This window comes from Podarcis melisellensis, assembly GCF_964234715.1.
Source record: "Podarcis melisellensis genome assembly, chromosome: 4".
Taxonomy (NCBI): Eukaryota; Metazoa; Chordata; class Lepidosauria; order Squamata; family Lacertidae; genus Podarcis; species Podarcis melisellensis.
In genome coordinates this window covers 92388545-92400798 of record NC_138531.1, presented here as the reverse complement: position 1 = coordinate 92400798, position 12254 = coordinate 92388545, and the positions used below count along the sequence as shown (strand labels likewise).

The following is a 12254-nucleotide window of genomic DNA, read 5'->3' as shown; positions in this document are numbered from 1 at the left end:
TAAAAGAACGGTGGTTGCTCCACAGTCTTTTGAAGAATGGTTTCCGTGCATGCAACCTGCCCTGTAACTGAATGCACCCAAAGGCACTGCTGGTTGCAGAGGTGATAGAATGTAAACTTGCAGCAGAGGTGTTAACATGTCTACAAAGAGATAAGTCCTACTGAAGTCAATGGGGCTTACTGCTGAATAGGACTGAAGCTTCAATTTACCGTATTTTTCGCTCTATAAGATGCACCAGACCACAAGACGCACCTAGTTTTTGGAGGAGGAAGACAAGAAAAAAATAAATCTTAATCTCAGAAGCCAGAACAGCAAGAGGGATCACTGCGCAGTGAAAGCAGCAATCCCTCTTGCTGTTCTGGCTTCTGGGATAGCTGCGCAGCCTGCATTCGCTCCATAAGACGCACACACATTTCCCCTTACTTTTCAGGAGGGGAAAAGTGAGTCTTATAGAGCAAAAAATACGGTAATTAAAGGTGGCACATGCAGCGTGCAGAAACACAACAATCTCAACCACAAGAAGAAACGGAAGGAAGGAAGGAAGGAAGGAAGGAAGGAAGGAAGGAAGGAAGGGAGGGAGGGAGGGAGGGAGGGAGGGAGGAAAGAAAGAAAGAAAGAAAGAAAGAAAGAAAGAAAGAAAGAAAGAAAGAAAGAAAGAAAGAAAGAGGGAGGAAGGGAATACAGACTCCAAGGAAAAAAGCAATGCAGAAATAAAAAATGATGCATGGGCTCATGAATGAAATACAGTATTGTTTTCTATTGAATTAGATATAATAACAGAGTCCGCTCACAAACAGAAGCTAGGGCTGTGATTTCACCTTGGCCCTCCAAGGCTTAAAAGCACACATGCAGTCCGTGCTGCCGGAGCTGATTAAATAAAGGCAGAGATGCCAAGCTCAGCACTCCAAGATCTCCTTAAAGGCTTAGCAAGATTTGGTTTGTGAAGTTCGAGAAACCGCCACCGTCGTTTTTATTATTAACAAAAGCAATAACAATGATGTTTAAGGTTGCAATCTTATGTAGACTGACTTGGTAATAAGCCCCCTTGAAGAGAGCGAGGCTTATTTCTGAGTAAACAGCTGTAAGTTTGTGAATGGACCAGTTGCCTTTCATAGGAAAACGCTGCTCAAAGTGACTTGGGAAAATGCCAAAATGACAAGCACGGCAGCGAGATAAAACACACACACCACAATCTGAAATGTGTGGGGAGTCAGAGAGAGAAGTCAGCAAATTAATAGGGGAACCACAGGCAGAAGTCACACCTGAGCCTTTATCGCCTTGCTTTATCTGTTGGTTAGAAGCAGTGCTGGGAAACCTGAGACCCTATACAGACACTGGAATCCAACTCACATCAGCCCCAGCCAAGGGGATGAAGGGAGTTGTAGTTCAGCAGCCTTGGGGGGGGGGAGTGCTATAGGTCCCCCCCCCATCCCTTGCTGAAAGAGAGTCCTGTTTTCATCCGTGCAATGCTGGTGGGTGTACAATTCATGCACACAGAAAGGGCGCACTATTCATGCACATAGAAAGGGTGTAGTGAAATTAGGGCCGCGAATGGCTGGAATGAAACATGGTTTATGGGAAGTGAATGGATACTACCAGCAGGTAGCAGACACAGGTCTGGTGAAAGAATCAAGCACCTTCAAGCAGCTAAAGGGGTTCTGGAGTCCCATGACTGACTCATCCCTGCCCCCCGCAAAAGAAAAACAAAAAAACTGGTGCACCAATCAGTTTTGTGTGGTTGAGGATGGGAATAATCAACTGCATGTTGAATTTCCCACAATGCTCCAGAGTGATGCTACATTATTTATTTATTTATTTATTTATTTATTTATTTATTTATTGTTACATTGGTTAGTTGCTTTTTCAAAGCAACTTGCAAAAAATGAACATTAAAAACAAGTATAAAACAACCTAAAGTTATCTATCATCTATCTGTCTATCTATCTATCTATCTATCTATCTATCTATCTATCTATCTATCTATCTATCATCTATCTATCTATCTATCTATCTATCTATCTATCTATCTATCATCTATCATCTATCTATCTATCTATCTATCTATCTATCTATCTATCTATCTATCATCTATCTCTGTCTGTCTGTCTGTCTGTCTGTCTGTCTGTCTGTCTGTCTAATCTACTTATCAGATCCAACTCCTGTCTATCCTGCTGAAATATAAACAGAAAATTGAGATCCAAAGGCCTGGGTGAATAAGAGGCCTGTTGCCTAAAATCACACATTGATAGTGCCTCCTCAGGGAGGATAACATTCAATGATCAAGGGGGCCACCACAGAGAAGGCCTGTTCTCTTGTTGCCACCCTCTGCACCTCCCGTGGAGGGGACACATACACAAAGGACTTGGGTGACAATTGCAGGGTCCAGGTTGGTTCACATGGGGAGAGGTGGTCCTTGAGGTATTTGGGTCCTGAGCCACACAAGACTTTATAAGTCAAAAGAAGCACTTTGAAACTAAGCCCAGAAATTATTTGGTGCTTAGTGCAGTTGGGCCGGGATTGGTACTACAAGCTCAGACCGTGTTGCCTCAGCAACCTGACCACTTAATTCTGCACCACCTGCAGTTTCTGAACCATCTTCAAAGGCAGCCCCATGTGTCATAAAAAGGTAAAGGGGCCCCTGACCATTAGGTCCAATCATGACCGACTCTGGGGTTGCGACGCTCATCTCACTTTACTGGCCGAGGGAGCTAGCATACAGTTTCTGGGTCATGTGGCCAGCATGACTAAGCCACTTCTGGTGAACCAGAGGAGCGCACGGAAAAGCCGTTTACCTTCCTGCCGGAGTGGTACCTATTTATCTACTTGCACTTTGATGTGCTTTCGAACTGCTAAGTTGGCAGGAGCAGGGACCGAGCAACGGGAGCTCACCCCATTGTGGAGATTCGAACTGCCGACCTTCTGATCAGCAAGCCATAGGCTCTGTGGTTTAACCCACAGCGCCACCTGTGTCCCTTCCCATGTGTAATAGCTTGCGGTAATCTAACCTAGTGGGAAGTCCAATTCTCTCAGAGTACTGGTGCGACTGCTCCTCACTGCTGCCAGGTGAGTCTACATCATGTAAGCCAGCCAATGGAGCAAGAGATCCAGCCAATAGCCGCATCAAACCTCAAGGCTGCCTTAGGTCCACCTTCCCCCACTGTTGTGGCATATGAAGCGGGTGGGGATGCATTTGAGGAACATTTCCTCAACATGCTGTTTGCAAAGGTACCCAGAGCCTCTTTGCTTCAGAAGGCAGCCTCCTTATCTAAAAGCCATGGGCAGTTTTGCTTTAACAAAAAGGCAAATTTGAAATGCAAAGCAAACAACTGGATAAAATGAAGACCGTTCCTTAATCCATTTAATGTGCATGGGGGGGGGGGGAACCACAAACCCCAGTCTACTGAAGCAGAACCTGATCTGCTCATCGCTGCAGACAATTTCAAACTTAAATGAGATTTTGTTCAGGTTTAATTATAAATAAGCTAACTCAACAAACCTCTTTTATTTTTGCAGAGGGGGGCATTGTGAATATTGCATACTGGCAGCAAACAACTAGGGCATGTTTAGTACTGAGAGCAGCACATGGGGCAGCCCTATACATCCCCATTGCATTCAATGGGCTTACTTACAGTCAAGCGTGCATAGGATTCTGTCTTCTGGCATAGATAACCCAGTTATCCCTAATTTCTTTTTGCAGTTTTCTAGCTCTAGGGCCACATTCCCTTTTGGATAAGCTTCCAAGGGCCGCATCCTAGGGATGGACAAGGACAAATCTCTCTTCCTTTCCTGGATGAAGGATAGAGAGGAGTGTTTGTTGAAACTACTCTGCCTCCTTCCTCTCCTGGGACCCACCAACCACAGACATGCAGCCCTCAGAAGATTGCGCAGAACAGTGGCGTAGCGTGGGGGGTGCAGGGGGGGCCGGCCGCACCGGGCGCAACATCTGGGTGGGCACGCTCGCACTCGCAGCTCTCTGCCCCTACCGGGTTAGGGGGCGCAAATTACTTGCCTTGCCCCTGGTGCTGACAACCCACGCTATGCCACTGGCGCAGAAGGCAATGTGGCTAAAAAAGATTCCCCACTCGTGTTGCAAGAGGCACCTAAAACAGCACACGCACCCCAGCGGAAAAGCCAGGAGCAGCAAATCTCTTATTGTGGTTTTTCCCTATGCTCACCTTGGGCTACTGTTGCTGGGGCGAGTGGCCAGCTGGCAGCACTCTAAATACACCTATTGAGCAAGCTCGTAAAAAGCAAGCAAAGCCCTGGATGGCTCTTGGATATTAACTCGACGATATGCATCTTGAAACAAAATGTACATGAGCAGCACGGTCCCCGAGAACCGGTGTGAAATGGTTGATACAGTGGATTAGCTCAGCCTGTGCCTGTGCCGCTGCTGAATCTTAATCCTTTAATTAATGCTAAGTTGCATCCTGCAGTGCTCAGCTGATACGTATCTCCCCGAGAGGCAGGCTCCCCACCCCAATCCCCTGCCTGCTTTCTAGGATGCCTCTGCTGTGCCCCCTTCATTTCCCTCTCGCTCGCCTGCTGCGCTACACAGCGGAACCAAATGCTGTCATTGTAAGGATGTGGAGAAGCATCTTCCTCGCAGGGAATGAATCAAATCTGTTTGGTACAGACACGACAAATCCCACAGTCTCCCCGAAGCTCGATTCCAGGACCTGCTGCTTTGAGGGGGATCTCTGTGTTGTTCCTGGTTTTGCCCTTTAGCAAGCTACCCCAAGATGCTCAGGGGGGAAAGGAAAGGCCAACCAGATTTCTCATGCTGGTCTCACAGAATGGACAGGGACCTCAAAGGTCCTCTTGTCCAGCCCTTTGCCAATGCATGCTACAGCATCCCTGATATTTATTTACTGGCGTTTATATTCCGCCTTTCTTCCATCACGGAACTAAAGGTGGTTGTACACTTGGTACCCAGGCCATCACTCATACAGGCACCGACCAGACTGAGATCTGCTTAGCTACAGTCATTAAAGAGCCGGTGCCATTTGGAGTAGACAACACTCGTCTAGGTGGGCAACAACCTCTTGACTCTTTATAAAGCTAATTCCTATATGTTGCACTGGATAGATTGTTGAACTAGGACCCGGAAGACCCAGGTTCAAATCTCCCACTCAGCCATGGTGTTCACTGAGTGATCTTTGGCCAGTCACCTTCTTTCAGCCTAACGGGTGTGCTGCGAGCACAAAATGGGGGCAGAGGGAGAAAGCGACTTGCAGGAAAGGTAGGATATAAAATGCAACCAAATGATACACATCCATCTCTTCCTTTCTGCCCAAGATCCTTTCTCTGATGTCTGCACTGCTGCCAAGGCCCCAAACCCAACCCTACTTATATGTCGCTTAGAGAGCTCGCTGAAAGCATCTTCTAAACACAATAAAAATGAATAAATATAAGGCCGGCCCTTTCCTCTTAAGCCAGTGAGGTGGAAGCGAAGTGAGCACAAGGCTGTGTTTTTTTCTGCAGAGGAAGCCTTCCTGCGGGGGCGGAAGGTGGAGCCTAATACCGCGCACTTGAGCCGCGCCCATGCATTCTCGTATGAGGAAGTGAGGAAGAAGCACATGCAGTACCTGATGATCTCAGAGTCAGGGAGCAGGCCTAGGTGGTAGTGGGGATAGGGAGCTGAAAGGAGGAAGCTTTTGTCACACTCGACAGGGGAATAGTGCCTAGGAGAAGGTGGCTTATCACAGAATTTGTTCACAGTGCTGTAAACGGGTTCAGGAGGCCTGGTGATAACAGAAGAGAAGAGTAAGAGGTTAGACGGGCACCCCGACATGCGCAAAACAGCCGGCCACACAGCTAATTTGCACCCCAAAGCATGCAGAGAAGTATCGACAAGAGAAGGGTTATATACACGCACCAAGGAAGGAAAAAGAAACTTCTGTTAAGTTACAATACGCTAGTCACAAAGAGTAAGAACGTGATAGGCACAGCACTGTACACAAGACAGCTAGGGGGAAGGAAACCGGTGACAACGCTGTGCCGTAACATACCGGTGACAAAAGTGTGCCGTAACAAACCGGTGTCAAAGCTGTACCATAACATTCAACTCTCATTCTACAAACTGGTTTAAAGCGTCGCTCCTTACCTTCTGGAAGCCAAGAGAACCCGCCCTGAAAGAACTTTAACACGACCCGTACACTTATACTAAAGATCTAGGACATCCTAGCAGTAAAGTTTGGAAGGCACATTCACACTACAAGGGAGGACAACGTGTAATAGCCGTAAAGTTGAAAGGCGTTTGGAAGCCCCTTCTAGCAAACATTTATGTGTGATGCACTGATGAATTGTGGAGAAACAACATACATGGCTCCGGTTTCTACAACAGTGGCTCCGAAGCTGTAGCCCTAGAAGCAATGGGGAGATCAGCTTTATGCTGCTGGAATGCCAGGAAAAGGGAAGGAACAATGTAGGGCAAGGACCACCCCTTACTTAAAAGTTGCTGAGGATTCAAAGAGATATAAGCAGTCCAGTCTCCTACCCGTGCTCTGTGGGCAATGGAGCGATGGTATAATTTAGCAATAGCAGAGGATCTGAGCAATAGACTAAGTTATTTCTTTGGTCCTGGATTCCCAGTGGGGCACAGGCTATGCATATCGGGCTCAGTGGTAGAGCATTGGCTCTGTGTGCATAAGGTTTGATTGCCAGCATTTCCAGGTATGGCTGGGAGAGAGACTCCCGGAAGAGCTGCTGCCAGTCAGCACTGACAATACTGAACTAGATGGACCAATGGGTCCAGCTCCCTATGTTCCTAGATTCAGCTCCTGCCAACTTCAGTTAAAAGGATCAGGTGGGAGGTGTTGGGAGACTTTGGAGCGCTGTGGGCTGGATGGGCTGAGAGCCCAACTCAGCTTCCTGGGGGATGAGGGATAGCTCAGTTGGTAGAGCACAAGACTCTTAATCTCAGGGTTGAAGGTTCAAACCCCGTGTTGGGCGAAAGGTTCCTGCATTGCATGGGAGGTGGACTAAATGATTCTCATGGTCCCTTCCACCCTATGATGCCTATGCTCTTCCTGCCCATGAGATATGCTCTAATTGTGTTGCTGTGTTAGTTGGCGAAGACCCACAGGTCTGGAAACCACGGTTCTAGACAAGGAGACCTACCAAACGGCAACAGCAAACAAAAAGGTGACATCTTGTCATAGTTACACTGTATAAATCAGGGAATACACTCTACACAGTATGCATAGTTAGTCTGAGAGTCATTGTAATTCAGCCAAGCATTTGAACAGAAGCTGATCATCTTCAATGTTAAAATACACAATATGCAAAGGGTGCAAAGACTACCGTCCATTATGAACCAAAATAAGCATGCTGGACTTCTCTTTCCGTTCAGGCACTGCATGGCAAAGACAGATCCAGCAGCCTAAAGTCTCAAACAATGGACCTTTCATCATTCACCGTAGAGGTTTCATCCTGCAGGCAACTGGCACAGCCGGGTTCAAGCGCTTTGCTTCTTACTTCTAAGAAACAGTTTTGTAAATCCGGGGAAATCTTTGTGAAAGCACATCTACATAAGCTTCAAAGAAACTCACGAGTGTCTGCAGGATTCAGCCCCCGCATCCAGACCTTCAGTCTTCTGGGGCAAGCCTTTACTCTATACTCTGTTGGCTAACAAAATGCACTGAAAACTCAAGTGATGCAGGCCGCCTAATGGTGGAAGAACAGAGCTGTAGAACAACACTTTGAAAAAAGAGACACACAAAATCTCAACCTCTATGACATCATAAAAGAAAACGAACCCTGAAAATAATTTTGAGTTCTTTTGGAAACATTGCAAATAGTTATGACATTCATAGTGGTATAAAAGCCAATTGTTCTAAAGCCCTTAAATATCACGAAAACAGAGATTACAATGAGTTTTGATGACTTTTACATAGAAGGAAACCATTTTCTCTCTCTCCTGGGTTTGGTGTGCTTTCAATAATACGGCATAGTGAGCAATAGGTCTGGCTTTCTCTTTTGGTCTTCTTTGGCTGGGAAATGCAAGGCTAAATGGACCTTTGCTCTGATCCAGTCTAAGTTACATCTTGCATTTTTCAAGCCTTTGTAGCATTCACACAGAACATATCATGTCTACCAGAGGGCAAGAATTTGGCACCAACATAGGCAGCGTAACCTTGGAATTTGTTTCAGTGGTTGGTTTTACTTCCTAAATCTGTGTTCTCTGCCAATCATTTAAAAGTGCAATCCACTGGTACAATTGCAATTTAGCTCACAATATAGCTTTTCACTCTCTTTAAACTGATTTTTGTGGTGAGCCAGCCACCATCAATCACACCCCAGCATTTTTGTTTAAGAGAGAACCACGTAGTATCGATTTGAAGGGATTTTGCCAGAACAGAATACTGACCACATTTTTTTTTAAAAAAATCTTAGTTCAAAGAGTGTCATAAAATGTTAGTTGGAAGGCTGAGAATTTTGCAATGTCTCTCTTTGCTGCCCCACAATTAATTTTGTTAATATTACATGATTTAAGTTATATATGGCCCTCCTTTACAATATGTAGAAAGAGGAGGTATAAACGTTGCTTTTTTAAAAAAAACAACAACAACAAACGGAACTAATACTGTTATGCCAATTTCCAATATTCTGTCATTTCCAATCATACTGATTCTGAGTTCCATACTTGAATAATGGTATTTTCCAAATTTAGAAAAATCGCTGTAACATATGCACATATGCTAAAAGCAAACCGATCATGTTCCAAGGAAATTTAAATCTCCAAAAGAAGATTTGGAACATGGTGTTATGGCAGAGCAGCGAAAGGCCATTTGTTCTGAATGGCCTCCTTAAAGTAAGGGGAAATGTTGGCAACTGTTTTTGACATAGCAAAATCAACTCCAGTAGATGTTTTCAATAGTGCTGACCAGTTCCTGCAAATGCTTAAAAAATAAATAAATACCAGATTCAGCCTGCAACAGGGTCACCAACATTTTATAGGAAAGCCTGCTGAATCCAGATTATCTTTTGAAACACTCACAAAGCCAGTTTCGCACATCCAAAATCACTGAAAAGGTCAACCGATTTTGAATGGGGGGAAAAATGTTGTGTGAATCTGTTGAAAATCCAGGCTTGTTAAGAAATGTTGGACAGAACTTTTGCATTTCTTGCAAGTCAGTTCCTTGGCTGGGAACTATAGAATCTCAAGTGCAGTACCATATATGCAAACTATGCATAGGGCTTCCTCGCTCCCCGCCAAATTACACACAGAAACTATTTCTGAAACTGAGAGGAGCTTCAAAGGTAGCTTGTGATGAGGGGTAAAATTCAGCTTATAAAGAGCCCGTTTAAAAGTTCCACTGGATACTCCCTAGTTTCCAATTACGGCTTCATTCTTGATAGGACTACAAAGGGCTATTGACAGGACGTGAAGCAGAAATATCACATTCTCAGTACTGCGGCAGATTCTAGTTACGGTAGCCGTAGGCATATCTGTCTGCGTATGAGTCAGGGCATGTACAAATCTTGTCAATTTCAGTTTCCCATTGTTCCAATCTTAAATGCAGTTTTCCTGCATCAGTTTTCATTCTTAAAAAAAAAAATCTGCACAAAAATGCACACTTTTAAAAAAACTGGATTTTCCCTTTTTTTTTTTTTTTGCACAATCTTGCCTAATATAAACTTTTTTTTTTGCAAGCTGTTTCCCCAGCATAATGGATTTTTCTACATTATCTTCACTCACATGCATTTGGCTCTGCGAACTTTCCTCTGACTTCAGGGAAGTGTGACTTTTGAAGGGTGGTTATGTTGGCATATTAGTTCCAGATGTGCATACTAGGTAGGTCCACATTAATATATGAAGCAAATGGATTTCTCCATCATCTCTAGTGTTGGTGTGTGTGGTTCTTGGATATCATTAAGCTTCTGATGGGGAGCTTCTGATGGTTCCCCAAGCCCCTGAGGTTTGGTTGGCCGTCACTAGCGGACCCAGTCTTCTGTGGGCCCTGTGGAACTCCTTGCCAATAGAGGTTTGGCAGGAACCATCCCTCTCTCCTTTCTGATGTCTTTTGGCAGACCCTTGTAATACAAATTTTCCTTTTAAACCAATCCATATTTATCGATGCTTTTATGGATAGTTTTGCTGTTTCTATTCTCATACATTGTATTCTGCCTATGTATATATGTTTATTACATGGATTACCAATGTGTAAATAAAATAAAAAGACAGTTTTTAGATTAAGAGGTGAGCCAGCGTATGTGAGGCTCACATATTCAAATCACTGGACAAAGTATTTCATCAGAGGGAAGGAAACCAGAGGCAATGGGAAAGACAGAGATCATAAGGTGGCATTCAATGCTAGTCCTACTCAGAGTAGACCCACTGAAGTTAATGGGCATGACTTAGGTTCATTAATTTCAATGGGTCTGCTCTGAGCAGGACTTAGCTGACTGCAGCCCATGCCCATGACGGATTAGAGTCCTGAATGTTACAACTGAGGGAAGGAAGTATTTCAGATGTGGTTATGCAAGGGAAAGATAAAGGTGTTAGGTTGTAGGCCTAGGTAAAGGAAATAAAGACAGGAGTATGTCAGGTGAAGATGAGGAAAGACTGGGATATGGGATAGTTTCCAATGCACCAGGAGACTGATAATCTACCATCGAAGGCAAGGATAGCCCGGGAAATGTAAGAGTCCTCAGCCAAACAGTGAGAAGATGAGATATATTCTCTTGTAACACTATTGCTCTCTCCCCACAGCTTTGAGGTCTGCAAGGGGGAAAGAGACCCCAAAACCCATTTTTCATGTTCTCTGGAACATCTGAAGTCGTACTCAAAGCATGTGTACCCCTCCTTCGTCACAAGCTGCAGTCCCCCTCGCACATCTTCGGGAGGACTGTCTGTTTGGGTGGTGTGGTTTCATGGAAGCTTGAACCTCAAAACCGTTTCGAATTGTTATCAGCCATGAGAAGGATGGCGAATCCCTGAGATCCCAACCAACACCTAGAGAACTGTGATCCAGCAAACAGGGATCACCATAGGTTTCTTTTTTCTTTCTTTAGCAAGACAGCCTCCAGCAGTTCTGGGTTCTGGGTCCCCAACTCAACCTCCTGGAGCAGATTTGGGGAAGGCCGCAGGACATGAATGGGGAAAGGTGGGAACGGGAATAGTCCCATTGTGCTATGTTTCATCCAAGCCTCAAAGGATAACAAGAAACAACCTCAGGAATCCTATGCCTTGGCTCCAGTTCTCTCACCCTCTGGTGGCACCAGAAATATCAGTCCTCCCTTCTAATCCCCAACGTCATGGTCAGTGGTGGCTGGTGCCGCCTAGAACCGAGAGGGCAGAAGGTGGGGTTGCCAACAGTTGGTGGAGCCAGAACCAGCGACAACCCAGACTGGCTGTAAGTGAGGAGGCAGAGGAAGGCAGACCATGCCAGGCTGGTGGCGCAGTGCCCCATTGGCCCTAACTGATCAGCTTCCATTGGTCATGAGAGGTCGACTCCCTGTTGCTTGTCCCCATGGACCTTCATTGGTGACCCCAATATGTAGAGAAGGCTCCCCACTCCATGGAGATGACAATGGGGTGAGAGGGAAGTGAGCTAGCATGCCCACCCCCCAACTTTCCCTCCTGCACTTCCAACCGTGTGGGGGATTAGAATGGAAAGGAGATCTTCACTATTTTGGAAGGAAGAATGCCACGCGATTAAAGCTACGGACGTTTATGTAAAGGAAACAAAAGTGGCAGCTTGGAAATGAGCAATGAAGTCTTACACTGGGAAGAAGAACTAATTCTTGGAAATGAATTTAAACATGTGCAGGGAACTAAAATCAAAAAGCATTTGGGGAAATGTTAAAATAAAATAAAATGGATCAGCACTCTTTTCAAGATGGATCCACGTTACTTTATCCACAACCAAAGCACTTTCAAAGACCGAACAGCTGCTCAGTTTATGTCTTTTATTGTGATTAAAGCAAATACAAAGCATTTGTTACACTCTGTGAATCGAAATAGATTACATAACAAATGGGTAACAACCTCCCCCTTTTCACGGCGCCTTCAAGCATCTGGGGACATCATTTGTTTTTCAGCTTCTACACAGTTGACTTTTTAATTGCTAACATTTAATTTTACATTCTCAAACACACCTTGGGACAAAAGGTTCACATCATTTTATACATCATGGAAAAAGAAGCCAGGTTTCTGGGCAATCCTTCAATACAAATAGCAAATTAACGTCGGGTTGCTGGGTGTGTACGCAACACGTTTTACAGATATTTGATAACCCTGGTTAAAA

The 12254-nt window shown here is 44.9% G+C and overlaps 1 protein-coding gene across 1 annotated transcript in view; it reads right to left on the bottom strand.

Annotated features, from left to right (window-relative positions):
- DLG2 (discs large MAGUK scaffold protein 2) overlaps positions 1 to 12254 on the bottom strand; it is an 852330-nt gene that overhangs the window by 177470 nt on the left and 662606 nt on the right. Inside the window, exon 14 of the mRNA XM_081909134.1 lies at positions 5589 to 5744. Coding sequence (XP_081765260.1) covers positions 5589 to 5744 — 156 coding nt within the window. The remainder of the gene's footprint in view (positions 1 to 5588; positions 5745 to 12254) is intronic.